Here is a 24965-nt window from a genome sequence, read left to right on the forward strand (position 1 = left end):
TATTCTATTGGCTTTTGAAAGCCAATAGAATAGACTCCCTTGAATAGAGTCTAATTCTATTGACTTTCAAAAGCCAATAGGAATTGTCCAGGCTGTCTTTGCCCTGCTGAGCCTGCCAAAAGCCCCATTCTGCAAACGGTGCTGCACCAGTTAAGTAGTCCTCGACTTACGACCGGTTGAGTAGTCCTCGACTTACGACCGGTGGGGGGGGGTCGCGGCATTAAAAAGGTTGAGAACCACTGACCCAGAGTGACAACCTCCCTTATGGAGGTGGCTTAAAATTCAGGAGTACTGGCACCCAAGATTGTAACAGTTGACAATCACAGCCAAAGACACCTTTGCATAATGAGATTTTGGCACCAGTTAGGTTGGTTCTGGATTGGGAAGCTTTGTGCTTAATGATTTGTGCCCTCATCACATTGTAGTCCAATTACATATTCTACTTTATATAGTGCTGCTCTTGAAGACCACTGTGAGATTAGAAGTGAGGCTTCCTGAAGGTCTCCTGAGGAAAATATCACCTACAAGCACTTAAGGGGGGACAGCCTTTCCAGCGATGGGCTCATTTCTATGGAATGTGTCCATGGACCTCCAGTCTTTCTTCACCTTATTGGGCTTGTCTCCTTAGGAATTTAGCCTATCCCATGGAGGTGCTATAATGGTTGACTATAGGTCTTCTTTCTGATAAGAAGTTTATTAGCGGCAGGAGCTTGGGTTTTTCAGCTCCATCTGAGTGGAGGAAAGGAGACACAGCAGCAGGATTGCTCTCAATAAGGCCGGCGCACACAAGCAAGCAGCACACCCGGGTATTATTGTTTGAGAGCAATCTTGCTACTGTGCCTCTGCTTTCCTGCCGCCGCTTGAGTGAAGAGGAAAAGAGCAGTGAGGATTTGTGCCAGCCAACTGGCCAGGCAAGGACAAGATCAGGTGGGGTGGCTGGCTGGCTGGCTGGGGAGGGGATCATGGCTGCTCAGGTGGTTGCAGCCTCTGCCAGCTTGGATGCGGGTGAAAGGGACCTGGCCCCGCAATGCCTCCCCACTCATTTGAAGGCTTCGTTCCTAGCCTCAAACTAAGTCCGGCGCATGCAAGCAAACAGCTCAGCCAGGCCACTGACAATATTGGTTCCTTCGCCTGGCCAACTCTGATTCCACGCTTTGCCCAATAGGCATGCAAATGAAGCAAACACTTCTCCCCCCTCTGAGAATGGAAGCTTCCAGGGCCATGATCTCTTTTGCAAAGAACGGGTGTTTGAATTCGTGCCATATTATGGCACCCAGGAGCTTCCATTGTCAGCACGAAAAGCATTTGAAAGCTTTTCTCCTCTCCCTCTATGAAAAGAAATCACAGCAGGGAAGAGATAAATTTTGCAAGGTAAGAGACTCTGGTGCAGCAGGAAAGGAGGGGAAGCATGAGGTTTCTTAGTGGGTCGGGGAGACCCTGGGGGCTTGTTCTATCAATAGCCCCCCCATGGCCTTCCCCATCCTGAGATACCTCATGTTTACTTAATGAGCCGTATGCGTTTTAACGAGGAAGAGAGTAATCTCACTAAAGGAACAAGATTCACTCTGCTGTTTTTCGATTTACAAGTGGAATGGGCAGGCTCCATTACACTCGTAACTCGAAGACTACCTGTATTAAAGATATTTTGTCAGAAAAGAGAAATTCCAAATGCCTTGGTAAAAAAAAATTTATTTTCCATACAAAAGTGCCAAAATAATGACCAACAATGAATTCTAGTTCAACCACCTTTTCATTCTAGTAATCAAAAGAAAAAGCATTTTTTTAGTTCACATTTTAAAAATGACATTCTTTTTTCACACATTTCCACAATAACCGGAGTCCCTAGGAAGAGAGAAATTTGCATTCCGATTAGTTGCTGAAGTCCATATATCTAAGTTCATATAGGCACGGAATGGGTTAAATCTCGGGTAACATTCCTGCTTACATAGAACTGTTTGGCTTTCCACCTGAGCTGAGTGCTGAGTGGCAGCACTGACAGGGCAGCAATTGTCATAGACATCATTCTGAGGGGCCCAGATGGAACCGAAGAGGCCAGACATGGGTGACAAACTCCTGGTGCTCGAGAGGTAGGACTGAAAGACAAGAGAAGGCATCACTGGGAGTGCAAAAGCTATCTAAAGACCAGGAACAAGCAATTAAATACCACTTGAGAAACTGAAGCAAACAAGCTAAGGTGAAAATAAAATTAAAATGTAAATAAATACTTAATTTTTATGCACATTTTGCTGAAGGGCCAGCCATAACAATGTGTGCATGCCTCACAGCCCCACGTTATCCAAGCATGTTCTCCAGCTAAAAGTGGACTTGAACCCTGCATTTCCCAAACCCTACTCCTATGCCTTAATCACTGTACCAAAATTATAAATCTATTTTTATATCCAGAAAAAAATTCCAGCATTTTTCCATTATTCATTTCATTACATGCATAACAGAAATATATATTGAAATATGTACTGAACAATGAAATCTATTGCTCAGAAAATGTGTTATTAAATGTGCCAAAATTACAATCAAAACTGAAATTGAAGCCACCTAAATGTTGAAATGTGGATGTTAAATACTTCTCTTTAAAAAAACAAACCCAAGAATATAGCAATAGCACTTAGACATATTCCACTTCAGAGTGCTTTATAGCCCTTTCTAAGCAATTTAGAGAGTCAGCATATTTCCCCCTATAATCTGGATCCTCATTTTACCGACCTCGGAAGCATGGAAGGCCTTTGAGCCGGTCAGGATCAAACTCCTGACAGTGAGCAGAGTCAGCCTGCAATATTGCATACTAACCACTGTGCCACCACAATCCTAAAAAATATATATTTGAACTGTTATTAGAATGCATGAAACAGCCCACTTGTAATACTTACTGTTGGGTTGACATAACTGGTGGTTTCCCATGTTGGAGGAAGGTTAGGTGGGGTGTTCCATGAAGACTGACAGGTGTGATCAATGAAGCCTGAATTTTGAATTTCTTCTGTGCATGGAAAGCCATTATGGTAATTCATATTTTCTTTATTTTAGGAGATAGAACGGTTTTCAGTATTAGTCAACTTTATATCAAGGTGCGATTATATAAATTGTATGAATAAACATATATAGTGCTCCTTATTTACATTAGTTAGTCAAATAATTATTTTATGAATCCTAGATCCTGCTTTTATGTCCAGCTGACAACAGCACCTAATCAACTCTGGCTAATCTTCATAAACCAAAATGGGTCAGCCCAGATTAGTATTTACATGGGACACTTTCCAAGGATATTTGGAAAATTTTAAAATTCCCAAAATAATGTGGTGGAAAATTACTTCCCATTGCTACCATAATGATACCTGCATAATCCATCATAAATTGATCTGGACTTAATCTGGTGGATTTCATTTTTATATCCTATTTTTTGTTTATTTATATAGGAGAGGAGAAGACAATCTATGCTAAATAATAATATAGGTTGGGTGAATGAAGAACAACATCCATTTCACCGACATTGAAGGTGCTGTGAGACTGAAACAGGCAAGCTGCCACACCTAAAGACGAAGCGGGCAAGTAAGCAGGGTGGGTAAAAGCCAGGAATCCAGTCTAAAAGATCCCTTTGGGGAGATAAATAAGAAGGAACTAAGTTATTAAGGAAACAAAGGAAAAAATGTCACCTTACCCAAACAAAAGAAATTGAGCCTGACCACATGGGAAGCTCTTCCCCAAATCCTATCAACAGTTACCAGATTTGTAAATTAACAAGGAAAGAGTAGTTGCTGGTCTTGTCAGTCAACAAAGCAAAGCTAACAAGGATTTGGGGAATAAAAGGGCTCCTGGCTCTGAGTCGTTTTTGGATCCAGATTTGGCAGTTTCTGTCCATTTGGTTGACATGAGAAAGTGTGAATGAATGTATACAAAAAAGTGTATAATCTGGACAGGAGTCCAAAAGACACTACAAAAGCTAGAATAATAACCAAAGGTGTTCAATGGAATTCTGAATGCCTATTTAAGTGCACCTATTTCCATATAAAGTACTAATGGTTCGGTAGAAGACGTACCGTATTCATTCACTTCTACCGGACAGTACATGTTAAGCTGGCCATCACAGGGTGGATTCCAATCAACGAAGCTACTGCAAGATAAAAAAAAAAAAGTGTAAGAAAAATTTCAGAAAGACTGAATTAAAACCAATATCTTGGCTCAAAAGTCACAATAAAACATATTTCTGATAAAACAGCCTCTCCTAATCTGGATCCCCCCCCCCAGCTTCCAAATATGAGAGGACAATTCAAAGCTCCCATGCCCAACACAATCTCAGACTGTGAAGACCAGAGTAAAAGTATATAATAAATAAATAAAAAACTTGCCCATTATGTAATGAAGGGTTTTCTTGGATCATGCATGATATGTTGTTCTCAAGACTGTAATTCATACTATTTGTCAGGCAGATAGGCTGAGATGACCACAGATCTGCTGGATAGAGACCTAGAAAGGCAAGTAAAATTTATAGCATATTATATATTAATACAATATATATATTTTTAAAAATTCCAAGCACCAGCATTAAAATGCTATGCAATGTTTCATCTCCCCCCAGACAAATTAAGTTTTACAAGATACAACATTCTAGCTAGCCACTTAATTGGCTGAGGCTTATACAGTTTTAATATTAAAGTTCAAGTACAATATATTTGAGGGGCATAAGGCTGAAAATTATCCATCATATGAATTTATTGTAAAAGTTATGACTATATATTCAGCCAGTATCAAACTCTGCAAATTCAGGAGATATGTGCTGAACAAACGGTACTGATGACTGTTTCTCAAAAGTTCTGGATGGTCATGTGAATGTAATCTGAGTGGTTAGCAATTGTCTCACACAATTGCAGTGTGTTGTGGTCATAGGACCACAATTTGTCATCCTCCTTGCCAGATTCCCACAGGGAAGGTTACAAGTCGCTCCTGCTGCTTTTTCTCCAGAGTGCCACTATGGAGCATTGACCTCCCCCCCCCCCAGCCTGTGAGGCACCTGGCATTTGCAAATTCCTGCCAGATTCCCCACTGACTTTGCTTGTGAGAAGCTGCAAATCATAGTCATGGGAGGTCTTTGCTTAATGAACCACAATCCTTAATGTCGGCAATGAGGACTGGCAGCATTGCTGTTGCTAAGCAATGCAGTCACATGATATCACACACTTTAGGATTGCATCACTTAACAGAAATTCCAGTTCCAATTGCTCTGCTTAAGTGAGGGCTTCCTACAGACCAAAGCTGAATCCTTAAGAGATTCTGGGAAAGATATTTGCAGAAAGTGGTATGTTAGTCCCCAAGTCTCCTTTGTAACCCTGTCCATTTGAGGCCAATAGATTTTAGAGGAGGATGTTGAATTATTATATTCACAGGACTATTCCAGTCTTTTCAAATGTACCTTCCAGAAGCAGGAATATTTTAAAATGGAAGTCTGTGGGAAATGGAAATGGATAGTTGTTCTTAGAATGCTGGATGTGCAACTCCTTCTGCTTTGACCATTTTATGCTCCCATTCATCATTCACATTTTATGACTTAGATCACAATTAATTAGACAATAAGATGAGCAAAAAGGCTTAATTTACTTGTTCATTTATTTATATCTGATATAATTTTGTTACCTAATTTCTGAGATTTTGCTATCTGTCATTTTCCTAATATATGCCTGTAAATCCCACCACTATATCTCAATCTATTTACATGGAAGTTAGTATTCTTGATTAACTCAGGAAGGAGGAAATGAACTTTCAAACTTATTTTATCTCTGACAAAACTTCTAATCAGACTTACCATATATTCCGGCGTATAGGGCGACCTGGCATATAAGACGACCCCCGAGTTCGACGCCGGGTCACAAGACGATCACGTCAAGTCGCAAGATGATCGATGCCGAGTTGCATATAAGACGACTTTCTAGGCATGCGACTTGGCATCGATTGTCTTATACGCCGGAAATAACGTTATTTCCGGCGTATAAGAAGACTTTCTAGGCATGCGATTTGGCGTCGATCATCTTATGCGCCGGAAATAACGTTATTTCCGGCGCATAAGATGATTGACGCCGAGTCGCATGCCTAGAAAGTCGTCTTATACGCCGGAAATAACGTTTTATTTCCCGCGTATAAGACGACTTTCTAGGCATGCGACTTGGCATCGATTGTCTTATACGCCAGAAATAACGTTATTTCCGGCGCATAAGATGATCAACGCCGAGTCGCATGCCTAGAAAGTCGTCTTATACGCCAGAAACTACCTTATTTCCGGCGTATAAGACGACCCCCGAGTTCGGAGGCTGTTTCATCGCTCTCAAAAGTCGTCTTATACGCCGGAATATACGGTATTTTAGACTTCTTGTGAACAATAAGCTGATCAGCAGTTCTTATTTGTGGGGAAAACATCATTTTAATTTTTTATAGTACTTTTATTAAAGATTGCAATTTACAACAATAAAAACTAATGCAAACTAAAAAACAATGAAAAGTAAAAATGGAAGCAGAAAAGACAAAAACAGAAAAAAACAGAAGGAGAAAAACTAAGGATATAGTAAGGTTAAAAAAAAGAGAAATATATAAAGAAGTGACTTCCTCCTTCATCAAACAAGTACAGGCAATCCTCAAATTATGACCACAATTGACCCCAAAAATTCTGTTGCTAAACAAAACAGATGTTAAGCGTTTGGCCCATTTTTATGATCTTTCTTGCCACAAGTGTTAAGTGAATCTGGCTTTCCCTTGTAATTGAGGACAACCTATATAAACAATTTTAGTAACTTATCAGCTTAAAAAGTACATTTTAAAAAGTCCCTTAGGAGCAACTTTTCCATTTATTTATTTGACTAGGGTTTTATCTAGACTTTATCTTCTTTTAAATGGATATTGCCTGTAAATTCTATCCCATTTTGACAAGGAGGCATGATGCTGATGTACTCAATTGAAGCTTCAGATTTCTGAATGAAGGTTTTCGTAAATAAAAAATTAAAAAAGAACAATTAACAATAACAAATCTTGAGGGCAGATTAACTTTTAATAGAGGAAAAAAGAAAGAAATACAAAGCAATTTCTAATGTATTTCTGTTAAGTCAGTGAAATTTAAGCAACAGTTCATCCTAAATAAGCTACCAAGTTTCATTTGAGTTACATAAATCTTAGTGAAACAATATTAAAAATAAGTTAATCATTAGTCATATAAAATTAGATATATCAGAAAGAAAGAAAATGAATAATGGAGGATTGTTTGGATGATCTGCCTTATATTACAAACAATAAAAAATATGCATGAAATTGACAGTATCAGATCTTTTTTTAATTAACCAACCTTCATTTTTGTCTTGATCTGTGGTTATATCAGTGAAGCTGGGACACAAATTTTCTGAATACTGTGTGATACTGTTCATTTCTCCACTAAAAATAAAATAAATATTTTTATATTTTTAATGATCACATATAACTTTTCCACTGCAAAGAGTATGACTACAGTTATGTTCATAAATGGACATCCACATATATTTGAAGCATAGTATCTAATGTAATCAAACAGAAAAATGGCTATACAGGTTTTTGATCAAAATATTTGCATGGCAGCATCTAGCTGTTCTTTTGTCTGAGCTCAAAATACAAAGCAGTCAGATGTGGTTAATATTACTAAGAAAATCTATGACTTAGCTACACTGACAAAAAAAAAACATCCTACAGGTTATGGCAAACCACTTCTGTATGGCTCCCCAAAAACATCGACAGGAGCAGAGAAGGATTAAAAACATATTTATATTGTTAAACCAAAAAAGAGGGCACATTAATATTTTATATGAAATAAACAGCAAAAAATACACTATCAAATGTATAAGTAAGTTTAGATTTAGAACATTTGCTTTTCATTTCTTTGCTAGTTATATTTGAAGCAGTTGGTCTGTGAGTGATCTATAGAAAAGAGGAATTATTAAAAGCCTTTACCTGGTATTGCAGATGTTGTGAGAAAGATTTAAAGTGATGGGGGTATCAGGTGAAAAATCATTACATAAAATATTTTCTCCTGCAAAAAGCAAAATTAAGAATCAGGGACTGGAATAACATATATACAATGCACTAACTTTGGGACTATATGATTTAACAGGCAGTCCCTAACAAGAATTTTAGCATCTTTCTAGATATTTTCTTTCTTTTCTGTAGCAATTTCAAAAAGTCAAAGAAAAGAAAAAGATTGAGGAACAGATATAGCACCCCTATCCAGAACTAGCATCTAAGATTATAATGCCAGTAAAAATTAATTCACAATGTTTAAAATTTGATAGCAACAGCACTTAGATTTATTCTGCTTCACAGCCCTTTACAACCCTAAGCAATTTACAAAGTCAGCATATTGCCCCTGACAATCTGGATCCTCATTCACCGACCTCAGAAGGATGAAAGGCTGAGTCAACCTTAAACTGATGAGAATTGAACTGCTGGCAGAATTAGCCTACAATACTGCATTCTAACCACTGTGTCACCAGAGCTCTTTTGATAAATAACTATACAAATAAACTTGTCTCCTTGCCTTCACAAATAATACATTTCAAAGTACATTGGCTTTGATTTCATTGTCCCTTTAAACTATGCTATTAACAACTTGTGAGACTGTTAAAATGCATTCACAGTAATCCCAATACATTTAATAAATGTTAACAAGAAAAACAAATAGGAACTGTTAATGAAAAGACTCAACTGTTTATACAGGTAGTCCTCACTTAATGATAGTAATTGGGACCACCAAGTGACACAGTTGCAAAGTGCAGCATTGCATGACCATGCCAAGGGCGGTTGCAACTGCCATCATTAAGCAAATTCCCCACAGTCAATTGCAATGCCATACGATTGCCTTTTGCTATCCCCCTGCTGGCTTCCCCAACTGACTTTGTCAGAAGCCAGCAGTAAAGTTTTCAACTGGATACTGGGACTGTTGTAACTGTGAGTTGCCAAGCATGTGAATCATAATCACATGGTCAGGGGTTCATTGTCATAGCTGCAATTCCAAGGACTGGTCATACCTTTCCTCATTCAGTACTGCTGGAAGTTAGAATGGTTGCTGTATGAGTGGTTATAAGCAGGGATTATCTATAGTTAAACTTCAAAATGTCAGAAAGATAAAAAGAGCCAATTTTGGTCTAGCAGGTAAGGCACTGGGCTAGCAACCAGGAACTGTGAGTTCTGATCCTGCCTCAAGCATGAAAGTCAGCCCAATTCACCTTACAGGATTGTTGTTGTGGGACAAATAGGAGGAAGAGGCTTGAGTTATTTATAAAAATAATAAAGGTGGGATAAATTCTTTAGAAGCAATATTCAAATATTTGACTGAAGATATGTTAACAGTTCATTGGAAATTTGGTTTAAATACAATCCCTTTAAAATAAACTGATTGTGTATTATCCCCTAAAATAGATATGCTTATTTTAAATACTTAAATTGCAGCAATTAAGATATTTTTGTTATTTTCAGTTAAGATTATTTTCCAGATAGCAATTATTAAGATGGGGGTGGGGGGACTTCAGAGTTTAATGTAGAGACAGTGACTTGCAATGACATTTTCCCAAAGCAGAAAAGAGAAAGAACACGTGTCCAGAGCCCACATACTTGAAGGAAGGAAATGTCTGCTAGGAATCTTCTTATCTCCATCTGAACTGCTGGTGCTGCTCCAGCTGCCCCAGCTGCCGCGACTGGCCCGTACACTTCCAGAAGAACTTCCACAATCTGAACTTGAATCTGAACAAAACCTTTCCAAGCACTTCTTCTTAGGCCACTGGTAGAAACCTTCTTCAGGAAGCAGTTAACAAAACCAAACTTTAACACTTGTCCCATTGCATTCTTGCCATTTAACCAAACATGTGATTACCAGCATATCAGATTTTCTCTTCTATTCCATCTTTTGTTAGATAGAAAAATTAAACAATTTTAACAAATGGCAGAATAAGAGAGAGCTCATTTCTAAACTATAACTATCCGTGAAGTTTAGAAATGTTCAGAGTTTTATGTATGATTGTAAGTATGGGGTTTTTTGTCACTGGTTCCCATTCTCCTAATCAAGCGGTCAAATATAAAGACTGGGATGATCTCCTTATTGTAGCATTAAATCAAATCAATTTATTTCTTGGATTTGATTTGAGAACCAAAATCACAAAAAACAATTTCTAATAAAAACAATTGGTTTCTATTGTTTGTCTTCCATTTATATTTTACTACCTACCTGCTTCTCTGTGTGCAGATTTATCATCTCCTTTGCAAGTTTCCCTGTTGCTTTGAGCACACCAATTTCTTATATTAATAGTAGTTCTAAGTTCATGTCTTTCACTGCACACATGCTTCAGCTCAGTCTGCTCAGGAACGCTGTAAAAATATCCCCCAAACAAGAAGAAAAGTCTTATTTTTTCCCCACTTTGATCAGTAAATGAACAATAAGCAACAATTCATATTAAGATTAGATGCTTGGTTTTTAAATTGCATTTGAATAGCAATTGAAACATCTAGATTACATGTTAACAAGAGAATGAGTGAAATGAATAATTATAAAATAATAGATGGAACCAGACTCTCCATTTCTTACATAGAATTACTATTTCTATTTGGCAAAGGTTTCTGATCCAGGTTTCTTCATTTTTTCTTTCCTTAGAGTTCTTTTAGCATTTATTCTAAAATATTAAAGAAACCCCTTGATACAGCAGCAGAAATAGTGATGGAAGAAGAGAAAGGAACTGGGGGGGGGGGGAGTCCTTCCTTCTGTAGACAGAAACATTCAGAATAAAAATATACTCAAAGAAGCTAGAGTAGAAGCACTCTCTGAACACATCCAATAAAATTTAAGTGATAGAAACAGTGCTGATCTTCTAATTTAAAAATGTGAATATGTAAAGGTAGTGATACATACCGTGAAGATATGTTTATATGCTTCTTCTTATTTTTTCTATTTGTCCTATGTCTATTCCAGCTAGTATTGGGCAACTGTCCATCTTTTTTCTCTTGAGATCCATTTTTGGGGTGAACTTCTTCCTGCTGAAAGACACAACTACTTTTTTAAAATATGTATGTGCTAGAACCATATTTAATATAACTAACTGTTGAAAGACTATCATTTTATGATACTGAATATATTAACGTAAATCTTTTTTCTATTTCTTCTCTGATACTTTTATTCTTTTTTGAGTCAGAAAGGGCTGGAATGGAAGGAAGAATAGGTAATACGATTTTGACCGACAAAAACTAGATCAGCATAGCTATTAGCAGACCTATTATAAATGCTCCCTCTGGCTTTCTTTCTTTCTTCTTTTCACTTCCTCCCTCCCTCCTTCACTGTTATTTGCTGTTCCACTGAGGTTTAAGGTTTCCTGAAAAGTTATTTCAGCTTTCTATTATATAGTTGCAGCCAAGGTTAATCAAAGAGAAAATTAAAGGTAAGTTTCATCGATGCATATTTTTGTTCTGGTGTTAAGATCACAACATGGCAAAGCTAAAGTGAATCAAACAGTACAAGCAATCTCATGTAGGTTATACAGCATCTAATGTGATCTAAGAGACCATGCACAGCTTTGAAACAATTATTTTTAATTAAATCATTTAAACTTTCTAATTTGTAAGAATGGAGCTCATTAACCCACTTCAACCAATCTTCATATTTTGAAAGTGTTTATTCTAACAATTGTTTATATTGATTGCTTGTACTTTATTGCTAATAATTCCAATTACTGTAACACACACACAGTGCTCAGGGCATACTGATAAACAATTGTTTAAAAGTGTGAAACAAGAAAAGAAATATGACTACTATATAAAATTCATCTCTTTGAAACCACTGGGCTTTTATTAGCTTCAACAAAACTTTGCTCAAACTGGATCATATTTAACCCTATCTCCGATCTATCATATTTTTTTTAAAAAAACTGAATATTGCAGCAAGGAGATATAAAATACAAACCTCAGCAGAAATCAATTCCCGTTTTCCAGAATACAGTAATTCATCTTTAAGTCCTTTATTCTCTATCTTCTCTGTAGAAAGCTGTTCGTTAGCCTGTTTTTGCAACATCTCACAGTTTCCTGTTTCATTCCTGAGAGGCACTTGCTGACTATTTCCTTAAGCAATAAAGAAACATGTACTTTGTAATAACCACTAATAAACCATGAAAAATTATGGATCTGTATTACTTGAAATTTATAGTAAAAGTTAGCATGTTAGATTGGATTTAAAAATTCTCAATTTCTTAACTAAAATACTTTCATAAGATACTTTAAACAGATTTTAAATTTATCTGACTAGATAAATAAAATGTATCTGACTAGATAAATAAAATTTTAGTTTTCCTAGCTTTCTTTCTGGAAAGTAAAATAAAGGTGAAAAAAAACATGCTTGAATTTCAATCACCTTAAAATTTACTCTGAAGGAATTACCTCATTTACAATTCATCTTAATCTTAGTAAATATGCCTAAAATTGTTCCCTTTGTGTCATATCTGTATATCTTCTGTAACTATTAATGCTGAAAATCCAATTAAAAGCCACTTCTTAAAAAAGCATTAAAATGCTTGGATTGCAGTGTAATATTATAATTGCTAAAATATTTGACATAGTACAACTTCTATGATCATAATTCTAGCATTATTTTCAAAATGCTACAAAAACCTATTTTCTGGCATGCATATTTCTCTTGAGTTTATTCAGAATGACACCTTTTTTGATTAAAAATAAAATTACCGCCATTTTTCCTTGAACTCTCTTGAAATTCTGATTGTTGTTGAGGTGAAGATCTTGAAAGGCGACTTTCAGACAATTTCTTTGATGACTTTGAAGGACATAACTCAGGTTCTTTGAGTTCAGCTAAATTTTCTGAAGACTTAAAATTCGTTTCCTTAGGAAACATATTTGTTTGAAGGCCCTCCTTCAAACTGCAATCTGAAGAAATATTTTTCATAAGTGATGCACTTTTTAATGCACTTTCGTCTTTATCTACAAAGTTCCCTGGATGTGTTAGGTTCTTTTGCATGTTTATGTTTACGCTATTTGCATATTTCAAGCTCAGCCAGTTTTCATTAACAGTACAGATGTCTTCCTTTGGTACTGAAATAGGATTTTCCATTGACTGGTTCGGCTTATCATCTGTGGTCAGAATGTTGCTGCTAGTTGTTGTGCTCGATTTTTGTTTACCATAGTATACAGAACATTTATGTTTCTTCTGAGAATGACTGTATGTTGCTGGACTTCTCTTGGCAGCGTTCTGGCTACGGCTGGTCGCAGTGCCCACCAAAAGGGAGCCTTTTCCTTTTCCTTTATCAGAAGAACTATAAGTCTCAGTAAACGCTCTGCAGCTACTCCTGATTTTAAAATAAAGTTATAAAACTTACTATAAAAAAGATTGCATAAAAACAAAGCAGTAAAAAAGTTGTAAACATGGAATCAAGCATGAAACTTTGAAATCAAGCTGATACTTCTAAAAGGATTGTTGTATTTTCTGTCTTTCAGTTTTATATTTCCTAGCTCCCTTAATATATGTCATAATCAGAATATTATTTTTTTATTTTATTTATTTATTAAACTTATACAATGTTCATCTCTCCTAGTTTTTTGTCCCTCTTCCACTGGAGAGATACAATATGCAAATATACATATGCTCGGATATGCAAATATGCAAATCTATATTATGCATGTTCACAACTTTTTTAAACAGTAACTTGTTTTCTTAGTATAAAACAGCAGTCATCTCAACTAAGATGTCAGAAATACCAACTACCGCTAATGTATAATTTTTAAATAAAATTTCTAGGAATTTTATATAGAAAGGGAAAATGCATTACTTGTAAGTTTCAGAACTGATGATGTCCACAGAATTGTTGTTCTGCAGTGCAGAATTGTGGTTTGACCGCTGTCTTGACTTCATGAATTCTGTTAGAATGTACTGTGCTTGCTGGAAAGCTATCAAGATCACACCAAATAAGGACAAACTGTAAATGCAAACACATGCACAGAAACAGTAATGAGAAATGTGCAAAATTTAAAGCTCATTTAGTCTCAATTTGATAAAATACGTTTGAAGGCACCAAGAAGTTATAGTCAAAGGATGACTACTGGTATACAAGTCACCATATCCTAAACTTTGTTTTGTAAAGGGTTCAATATGTAAAACTGCATGGCATGCATTCTACCAACACTATTTTAAAATTATGCATGATTCTGATAGATTCTAGAATTTACTGAGCCTAGTATGATGCAAAACCCACTGAAGATGATATCTGAGACGTATGATTCTTCTCCACCAGAATAAGTTCACTGTCAGACTAGCAGCACCTTCATATATTTTAGTTTCTGTTTAACAGCTAAGGTTATCCTCTTCCTGGGTTTGTGTGTTCTTCAGTGCCTTCCTGGGTTTGTGTGTTCTTCCTGGGTTTGTGTGTTATTCAGTGGATACCAAGCAATTGCATTAAGATCAACTACCCATATGAGTAATTGTAAGAGTTTTGTATTCATTAATATTAATAGCAAAAAAAGTCCTCTTTTATAATGAAAATTTAAAAATCTACTAGAGGAAAAGTTTAGTGACAGTTGATTAAAACATGCACATCTGTTAAAGTTATTTAAGAATTATTCCTTTATTGTTACAGAGTTTATTTCTGTAAGCATCCTGAGATTCTTAATGATTTACCTTACAAAGAGTACTGTCAGCCTCCAGAATGACTCTTCCCAACTGGGTCCTGGTACTACATCTGCACATATGGGTAAAAGATGGTGAGGAAGGGTGACATTGAGCGTAAAGTGAAACTCGATGCCAGCAGCAGTAACCAGAGTCAGCTCACGAATAACCCAAGATGATGTAAAATCTGGAGTAAAACTGCATCAAAAAAAGAAACCAAAACAATGAAGTTAGAGCCTTTTTAAATAGTTGTTTTATAGTTGCTTTTGATGGGAATAAGATCAATACGGGTAGTCCTCAAATCCCAACCGTTCATTCAATGACCATTCAAAGTTATGGTAGCACTGAACAAATGGTGCTTACATCTAGTTCTCTAAGATGTCCACAACCTTTTGGGCACCAGGGACTGGTTACATGGAGAGAGGTTTTTCTGCAGACCGGAGGGGACATGGCTTTGTGTGCTACCTGCATCCTGTGGATGGGGCTTTCCTTGTTTGTGCAGACCGATTGCTAGCATGCTGTGGCCCACTACTGGTCCACAGACTGGGGGGTTGGGGACCCCTGCTCTAAGATACAGTGTTCATGAGTTCAAAATACAGATGCTTGGTAGACCATCTACACTTATGATTCAACTCCCTTCACCTGCCTGTCTTTTCCATCCCTGCAGCCTTACTCTTTTATGGGGTGCTCCACCACCCAGCTGACATTCACTATTCTTCTTGCTCCCACTGCTGAAAAGGTATGCAAGGTTTTCTTGCCAAGATCATACATGGCAGTTTCCTTGTGAGGACTGGGAAGAAGGTCTCATATGGTCAGCAGTTGCCTCACGGAAGACCAGGCTGGATACACTTTGTCAGTGGTAGGGGCAAGAAGATGGCAAAGGTCAGTTTTTCTTTTGTGGAAGCATACTTTCATGAAGGTACTCCTCTTTCTTTCTTTCCCTCCCTCCCTCCCCCCCTCTCTCTCACACACACACATTTAAACTATGAATAAACTGTTCTGTTGAGACCTTTTGAAGCCTCATTAACTACTCTAGGCAGGAGTAGTACCAAAGCATCATCCACCTAGACATGTACCAAAGAAAGTAAAAAAGTGGTAAATGCCTGGATAACAGGATTTTACCAGAAATATATTCTATTTTTAGTAGAAAGTTGAACAGTGAAAAGGTGTAATCACTTCAACACAAAATGAGAAAATGCTTTGAATGCATAATCTTGTTCTAATATATTTGTTGCAGTCTCTTTAAACTTCTCTCCTATCTAGTATCAGCAACTGTGAAATGCAAAGCAGTTCAGGAAGGAATAGTGTAAAAGAAATGCCTTTGCCAAAAGATTGCATTAAGAAGGCTAAAACACTCATTGCTCTGAATTATGGTAATTATGACCAAAATTAACCATAAATAATGATTTAAGCAGCCAGCAAAGCAAACTATGTCCTAAAAGATTAATCTCAAAATCTGAGATAACATTGCAGGTTACAGAATATGTTACTGAAATAAACTTTTGTTAAAATCTTTACTAGAAAGAATTTGGGAATTATAGTATTTTCTATGAAAATGTTTTAGGGAATGAAGGTTCTACTCATTTAAAGACAATTGTAAGAAACAATAAGTTTATCAATAAAAGAACAAATGCTTACACAATGCTGATGTCACGTGAAGAATTTGGTGCCAAAAAAACCTCCCTGCAGTCAAGTACTTCGAACCCATATCCTTGGCATCTGTACCCATTAATTTTCATAGACATTACAGTAATAGGAAGATGACCAATGTTCTCAACTTTAAAGTTCTTTGTGATAGACAGAATATGCTTGCCATCTTTCAGTTCTGAAAATCATAAAATTGATATATTGTTATTTTTCTAGCAGTCAATCTATAATGCTAACAAATCTTCCCATAATGTTGCTATGATACATTCATTTATATGCAAGGCAAGAGGTGGGAATAACAATGATATGCAATGCCCCTTCAACATTTTGTATTAACACAAAAAAAATTTCTGTACTACATTATATATTATCCATCCATTTATGGCACATATTTACAATCATAGTCACAACAGGAATCAGAGATGTGTGAATAAACATACATGCATGTTATGAACCTAAGTCTCTACACACCTTTCTTCTAACCATACATATCTGCACTAATCCCATTCAATCCCATTCAATCCCTTACCAACAGACAAATTTCGCACTCACGTCGTCTGCAGTCCATAAGGGTTGACTCTGGCACCTTAAATCGAAGAGATCCTCCAGCCCCAGGTAACCTTCCCCCTACTTTCAATAATTCTCTTGCTCCAGTGCCTTCAACATAAACCATATCTAGAATTGTCAAATTATTCCTGCAATAAATCAAAGCAAACTTGATAACTAATTTAAGAAAAAAATACTAGCACCATCACAAATCACCCAACACCATATAATATGTGCAATATATCTCAAAACAAAAATTAGAAACATACAGTGATAATTCCTTTTCCTAATGTATTATTAATGAATTAACTTATCCTAAAGACATCATGGATAGGAACATCTTGAATTGACACTGACTTTAATGATGGAAAAAAGGATTTTCAATAATGGAAAGCTAAGAACATTATATTTGTGTGAACAAAACTGACTGCTGGAGGCATATAACTTATAAAATATTCAAGGACATACAAACTATAGTTAACATCAGGGGTCCCCAACCCACAGTCCATGTCCCGGACCTCAAGCCCTGGATCCAGTCCTCTGCCTGTTGGGAACTGGGCCACACAAGCGGCAGGCAAGTGTATGTGAAACCATCCCCTCTCCCCCTCCCCCACTACTGCTGCCAATCCATGGAGACAGAAAGATTGGGGACCACTGGTTTACATCACATCATATATTTCAGATGAGAAGTATTTTAAAATATCTGCAATGAACTTTTTAGCTTTACCCTCTTTGAAGAAAGTAAAAAGTAGACCTACCTGACTAATATAAGGGAAGTTACTCTCCTGTAGTCAAGAGGTGTAAAGACAACTCCAACTCTTTTCATTTCTAGAGGTTGCAATTTCAAATGAAGCAACTCAGAACTAGATCTGATATAATCATGGCCTTCCTGTGGTTCACCCCGCCAAATAAAATAAAAATAAGAATATATTATTTATATTTGTATAATTTAAAATAAAGATTAATAAGATCAACAAAATATTCTGATGCTCTTTTTTGTTTGTAAGAAAATAATTATTTTTCAAATTGTTTACTAAGAAATGAATGTTACTGAGTGGAAGACTCAGTGTGTACTTGTAGCAACAAATCAAGAAACAAGTTTGCCACTTGGACTTGTAATTATGAAATAGATGACTATATAAATTGATATAATACATAAATAAATTTATTATTAAAGATCTTTTTTTTACTCTACATTATTACTTTCTGCATAAACAAAAGCTTAGGCAACACACAGGACAACAATCTTAAACTGAAATATCAGAACTACAGAACATGTGTACCAAAATTAATAGACTGGATACAGATTAAAGTTGGTGAAATCAATGAACAAATTAAGCAGGATGGTTACATTTCTAACAAAATTAACTAATTTTGAACCATTTTATCATAGAATCCATCCCACACACTCAAATAAAAATTATGCAGTCTTTCTATACTCTTTTCTTTTTTTTAGAAATATTGTGTATCAGTCTCAAATCATTTGAAAATTTCTTGCTACCAGAGACAAAATGACTTTCACTTCTACATATAATAGGACCATCATACTTCAGATGTAAAAATCTATACAACCATTAGATGGCATCAAATAACTAGTTTACTGTATCTTGTTGCTATCATCCAGTACCTAAGATATATTACCTTATATATGGTAATATATAAAAACTGACTAGACTAGCAAGTGAATCTTTAAGGTTTTCTCTCTTTTTGTACTAGAAGCAATCTTCTATAACACTTAAAAATACGGCAGTGTTTCTACCAAACTTCTTTTTCCTAACTCCTGCCATTTACCTGTGGTAATCATTTTATTCAGTGGTAGAGCTATTTTTTCTTCCAATTTTTAATCCCAATTGATTAGAGTCTGTATTCTAACTAAACTTTACTCTTTTAAATGTATACTCTCTAATAATAGGGTTTATCTTTCTGCAACTTACCCTGTATTATTTAATTGTTCCACAAAATGAAAAATATGCAACAGTGACAATGAAAGGTTTTTTTAAATGAATAAATATTGCACATCATGTGAAAGCTAATTTTACATTTCATAGCAAATATTGTACATCATGTGAAAGCTAATTTTATATTTCATAGCAAATAATAACTCTTGAATAGTTGAGTGCCTTTTGTGTATATAAATAACACATTCTGGGAAAAGTAAGTTGCTGGAGAATGTATTTAATGTAGATTTATTTTTAAGTTCCCTAATGTTGAATGTATTACATCACTTTAACACAAGGCATAACTTACCCTGTAAGTATACTCTTCTATCAATCTGAATTCAGTGGTTGTATAATTAATAGATTGTATATTTGCACCAAACCTGTATCAAAATGCATTAAAATAGTTATACCCCAAACACAGAAAACGTCAGAAATAACTAAAACAGTCAGTTATTTTAAGTTTGTATTTAATTCAAATATTTTGTTTTGAAAGAAAAGTATTAAATACTTTTATGTAATTAAATACATAAATCATGTACTAACCACAAATTCTTAATTGTTTTGAAATATCGCTTTTGTCATTGTGCTGTAAGAAAGGATATTTTACAGTTCAAAAGTATATTATAAATTTTATTGCCAGAAGACATAATGTAGCCACCATTAAGAATTTTGAGAGAATTAGACCAGTTTTCCTACACAATAGCTAGAGAAGACTGCTACTTTTGTCCAAGTGAAAAAAGCAGTGTCATGTCAACCTCATGCATACACAAAAGGGACAAAGCTTCACTGCAATAACACTTCTGTTGTTTTACTTCTCCACACCCCACTTTTACAGCCTATTGCTGCAAATCATGAGAACCAATTTGGTCTAGTGGTTAAGGCACTAGGCTAGAAAGTGAGAGTGAGTGAGTTCTAGTCTTGCATGAGTCATAAAAGCCAGCTGGATGACACTTGGTCACTCACTCTCTCTCAGCCCAAGTCAGCTCACAGGTTTGTTGTTGTGGGTAAGGAAGGTGTGCTGTATATGTTTGCTGCCTTATAAAATAATACAGGAGGAAAGAAAGAAAGAAAGAAAGAGAGAGAGAGAGAGAGAGAGAGAGAGAGAGAGAGAGAGAGAGAGAGAGAGAGAGAGAGAAAGAAAGAAAGAAAGAAAGAAAGAAAGAAAGAGAAAGAAAAGGATCATATCTACTATCATTTATTCTCAACCTCTGCATGTTCCATAGAAGGAAAAATCAACTGGAATTGGGAACTCTATGCAAATGAGACCACTAAGAGCACAGAAATTCTAATGCATACATACCTTGTTTCCCTGAAAGACCTACCCCCAAAATAAGCCCTAGCTTGATTTTGGGGGGTGGGTCTAATATAAGCCCTACCCCAAAAATAAGCCCTAGTTTTGGGGCGAGGCACAAACCTAAAAATGAAGCTAGGGTGGGGGTGAGGGTATGGAGCTGCCCTATGCGCCCTTTACCCACTTACCTTGCAGCCAGGCCTCTCCTCACTGGTGCACTTCTGTGGTGTCCCTGGGCCTACATTTTGCAGTCAGAGACCTTTCCGGAAGGCCGCTGCAGCCGAGAACCAAGCTATAGATTCAGTCCACAGCTCAGTTCTACAAGGCCTCTGCAGTCGAGAATCAAACTATGGATTGAATCCATGGCTCAGTTCTCAGCTGCAGTGGCCTTCCGGAAAGGCCTTTCTCAACTGCAGAATGAAACTGCTCCTTTGGCTGCAGAAAAAGTAGGCCAGCTGGGCAGGGCTGTTGGTGCTGGAGGTAAGAGGAACACACACACACACACACACACACACACACACAAAAAAAAAAAATAAGATCTGGTGCTTCTTTTGGAGGCAAATAAAAATATTTTTTGGGGAAACATGGTAGCTATGCATACTGTCTCTTCTTTATAGCTTTCACACATAACATTTTTTGATAAACTTAATAAACTTACAGTTTATTTATAATCTATTGTTCTATTCCAGAATGATCTCAAGTGGTATAAATATAGATTTATACATTCCTCACACTACACACATTCAGTACCATAGACATAGATGGAATTATTTGTATGTGTTCATTTGAGATAATAAAATAAAAGTCATAATCTTTAATAGCTATTACCATTTGCTGAGTAGATTCAGTGGAGCTTGAGGATCAGGATAGAAGGACAGAGGCAGGAGTTGTAATGTAACTGGGAAATATGAAGGGTTTCTTAGCGTAAAATATTTTACCTAAATAATTAAAGAATTCAAGTTATTAATATACAATTTTGAGGCATATTTTAGCATGTTATAAATTTTATTTTTTATCAGATATTTACAATTATACATAATTATATTTTATATTATTATAAATGTCAAAAAAATTTCTTTGCACTAATTTCAATGGACGTGCAAAATGTTAAGCTAAATTATTGGCTTCAGCCTAGTTCTACAATTTTCAGTTGATGTCAAAATTCTTTTAAATTGATGCAATACCTACACATTAGAATTTTTTTCACAAACATATAATCTCACCATGCTGTTCTTTGGTGCAGCTGCACTGAAGTTCAGTGTAAGACCAACCTCTGACACCAAATGGGGAAAAGATAATGCAGATGACTCTTCTTCAGGATTTTTTTCATAAGCAGCTTGAATAATTTCCTTAAGATTTCTTCTGTTGAGATAACATATGTAAAACAATGGTCAATAACTTTAATGTTTTGATATAAATATCAATTATATATATTTTAGTTGGGAATATTTGTGAAATGATTTACAATAGTCCAACTGGGACATGACTAGGGCCTGAATGACTGAGCTCAGGGATTCCTGATCCAGAAAAGGCTGCAACTGGTACACAACGTGAAGTTGTGCAGAAGTTTTCCTAGCTGCGATTGCCACCTCTTTTTTTTTTTTAAACTATCATTGGAGATACACATTTTTAAACAAAATAGGTTTGAAACTTTTTAATATTTCACTATACCAAATGGTGCTGAAAACATTAACTACTGTAATTTATTAATTAAATATATTAACCAACATATTAACCAAAATATTAACTAAATCAAATAAGCTTGGCTGGCTGGGGAATTCTGGGAGTTGAAGTCCACACATTACAGTTGCCAAGTTGAGAAACACTGAACTAGTTTATTAGCCTTTTTTCTCCATCCAGTATACACTTCATTCTTCCTTTTAATGATTATTCAATCCTTCTTTGGCATCTGAGGGCTAATCTCTGCCATTACCTGCAAGGTTTCATTTTTAAATGTTTATATCTATGCCTTTGCCATATAGTAAATAGTATAAGATATGTTGGCTGAGTTCCCCTCATGAGAGGAGCTGAAGAAAACCAACATGGTGCTAAATGTCCAATACAAAGCAATGTGCTTCTTTTACTCCACTGCTTATAGTATTTTTAAGAAAAAAAAGTGAAGACTAATTTTGATAGTGGCTGAACAAATAAGATGACAATGGGATGAGAGATAAAGATGGCCAATTGAACACCTGTTTCCAGACTGTCTAGGGTCTGATTAAGTCAGAAAAAAAAGTAAGTTGCACTCCATACCTGACATTTTATCCATAATTCATCTTAATTTGAGTTATGATTATTTTTCCCACTTACAGAAATTTAATTATAAACTACAACTCTAGCTGCAGACAAAATTGCTAAAAGAATATATATATATATTTATTATGCAAACCTGCAAATTTCACTCTGTTTAATTTTTTGCCATTTTTCATGGAGTTCATATGCAAGATCAGAATCCACATTCCATGTTGAGCTGTCAAGAGAAAGACTTCTTTCCCAAAGAAGATTTGCTAAAATGAAAATAATAGTCAGTTATACTGTTATACAATGTTTATTTTAATTAATACTTCTCTGACCATCATCTCATTTTAGAAAAGTACCAAAGAATCTATACTTTTTTAAAAAATTAAACAACAAATTTTATCTAATACATATGATATATACAAAGAAACTCCCCTTGTTATTATTTCTCTTTCTTATGCTGGAGCATCTGACTTATCTTTTCTTCGATGCACTGCCTTGCCCTATTTTCCTATTCTTGTAAAAAAAAAATCTAAACCTCTGAACTACAAAATATTAAGCAGCGAGGATAGAATATTGCTAAGATCTATAAAGAATAAATAGTGTTGCAAAGAAATGAATGCTAGTTGTTATATATTTATTTGTTATAACAGATTAAAACATTATTTTTTCTACATTTACCTTTGTCTGACATTCTTAAGGAACAGTACATATCATGATGTGCTATGACTTCAAAATGAGTCTCCCCTTGCTGAAAGATAATTGAAAAACGGGTTAAGCAACATTATCTTGCAAAAATAAGTTTCTAAATGTAAGCCAGCTTGCACTATGATTCATTCTTATGTTTTATGTATTTTGAGAATTTTTAAAATACACATAGAACACAAATTAAATGACATAATTTTAAAATGTGTTGTGTTTGGTTTTAAAAAAAAAATAGAAAGAAGCATAGAAATTGTAAACTCCTCTGACTAAAAGCTTTTAATTTCTGTCACGGTAATACAAAGTGGTCCAGAAAATCTTGGGTCTTACTTAATCCAGATTCAGAAAAAACTGCTTCAATTCTATTTATTTAATCTTTTAAATACAATTTATATGACTGCCCAACTCAAACATTATGACTACAGATGGCAATAAATTAAAAAAAATGAAACAATTTCAGTTAAAATCCAAAACATTAATAGGTGACCAAAAAAATCTTAATTCATATATTTCCCCAGATCAGTGGTTCTCAACCTTTTTAATGCCGCGACCCCCCAACTGGTCGTAAGTCGAGGACTACTCAATCGGTCATAAGTTGAGGACTACTCAACTGTGCAGCACCGTTTGCAGAATGGAACTTTTGGCGGGCTCAGCAGGGCAGAGACAGCCTGGACAATTCCTGTTGGCTTTTGAAAGCCAATAGAATTAGACTCTATTCAAGAGAGTCTATTCTATTGGCTTTCAAAAACCAATAGAATAAAAGGGAGGAGCACAGCTAAGGAAAAGGGGGAAAAAATGGCGAACTGCGTTGTTTGGCGACCCCCGTGAAATGGTTGTTCGACCCCAAATGGGGTCCCGACCCACAGGTTGAGAACCACTGCCCCAGATGAAAGTGCCATCTGGGAGCTATTTATTAGTTTGTTAACAGTTTTCCTGTCTTTCTATGTTATGGAGAATAATTCCACAGACAACAAATTGCAAGTAGAAGAGACAATACCACTTTTGTAATAATATTATTATTCAATGCATTCTGTATATATAAATTTAGAAAAATATAGTACCTGAGAAAAAGCAGAATAAATCTGTAGTGGAATCTCAAATATCACTCCAACATTTGTAGTCACAAAAATACTGGAAAATAAACTTGTTACAGATTCCTGTATGTGATATTTCAAGGAAAACACATTCCAACAGCCAGGAGGTAGAATCAGGGCTCCTGTGAAGTTCAGAACCTAATGACAAAAACTTCAGATTAAATTTATAGTAAATAAACATGTACAAATGCTACTTGGTTTTACGCCTTTTGATTCTAATCCTAGTATATATGAAAATAAAACAGCAAACAAGAGGTTTGTTTGTCCTGCTACTGATATCTTCTCCCTGCTGCAAGACCATTTCCTTCAATATCTAGAAATTCCATAAAGCCAAGACTATGAAGATTACCAATCGTGTTTCAAATATATTGCCCCAAAGTGAAAACTGATTATCATTCAACATTCAACATCCTCACAATTTCCCTGGTGATTCACAAATTCAATCACAAGTAAGATAATTTCTCAAATGTGTATTGATGCTTAGTGGCATTTTAGAAGCTGTTCAGAATAAGAAAGGTAAACAGCTCACTTCACAGCTACCAGATGCTAAAATAAACTGGGAAGGCCCCAAACTGCATCACTCTAGTTTACTTAGCAGACCTTTTGAGAGGTTTTGTACTCATTAATATCCAATACTCAAATCACAGTAGTTTCACATTGGTTTTCTATGATGTATTTGTATTGTGCATTACTGTTGATGGAATGCGCCGAACTGAATTTGAAATTTATATTTTATGATACAGTGATAAATACTTACTTCATATAAATGTTCATAATTTATAACAGTCATAGATAAGGTATCAGTATTTTATATAGAATGAATGAATAAAAATATAGATATATACACA

The 24965-nt window shown here is 35.6% G+C and overlaps 1 protein-coding gene across 3 annotated transcripts in view; it reads right to left on the reverse strand.

The window, feature by feature from the left end:
• Positions 1–1669: 1669 nt before the first annotated feature.
• TMEM131L (transmembrane 131 like) overlaps positions 1670–24965 on the reverse strand; it is a 62328-nt gene continuing 39032 nt past the window's right edge. For 2 of the 3 annotated variants that reach the window (XM_039365573.1, XM_039365571.1), the window contains 22 exons: positions 24085–24255; positions 23003–23072; positions 22473–22590; positions 21307–21445; positions 20912–21021; positions 19100–19172; positions 17611–17741; positions 16859–17001; positions 16298–16484; positions 14672–14857; positions 13827–13973; positions 12730–13346; positions 11957–12111; positions 10913–11037; positions 10235–10374; positions 9625–9804; positions 7969–8047; positions 7334–7419; positions 4359–4476; positions 4050–4123; positions 2886–3028; positions 1670–2093 (listed from right to left, as the gene is read on the reverse strand). In XM_039365573.1, the coding sequence (XP_039221507.1) occupies positions 1815–2093; positions 2886–3028; positions 4050–4123; positions 4359–4476; positions 7334–7419; positions 7969–8047; positions 9625–9804; positions 10235–10374; positions 10913–11037; positions 11957–12111; positions 12730–13346; positions 13827–13973; positions 14672–14857; positions 16298–16484; positions 16859–17001; positions 17611–17741; positions 19100–19172; positions 20912–21021; positions 21307–21445; positions 22473–22590; positions 23003–23072; positions 24085–24255 (3471 nt within the window). In that variant the 3' untranslated portion in view covers positions 1670–1814. The remainder of the gene's footprint in view (positions 2094–2885; positions 3029–4049; positions 4124–4358; positions 4477–7333; positions 7420–7968; positions 8048–9624; positions 9805–10234; positions 10375–10912; positions 11038–11956; positions 12112–12729; positions 13347–13826; positions 13974–14671; positions 14858–16297; positions 16485–16858; positions 17002–17610; positions 17742–19099; positions 19173–20911; positions 21022–21306; positions 21446–22472; positions 22591–23002; positions 23073–24084; positions 24256–24965) is intronic. The other variant, XM_039365572.1, reaches the window with a different exon arrangement.

The sequence above is a fragment of the Crotalus tigris genome, unplaced genomic scaffold, assembly GCF_016545835.1.
Source record: "Crotalus tigris isolate CLP2741 ecotype Arizona unplaced genomic scaffold, ASM1654583v1 scf7180000020129.766959, whole genome shotgun sequence".
NCBI lineage: Eukaryota > Metazoa > Chordata > Lepidosauria > Squamata > Viperidae > Crotalus > Crotalus tigris.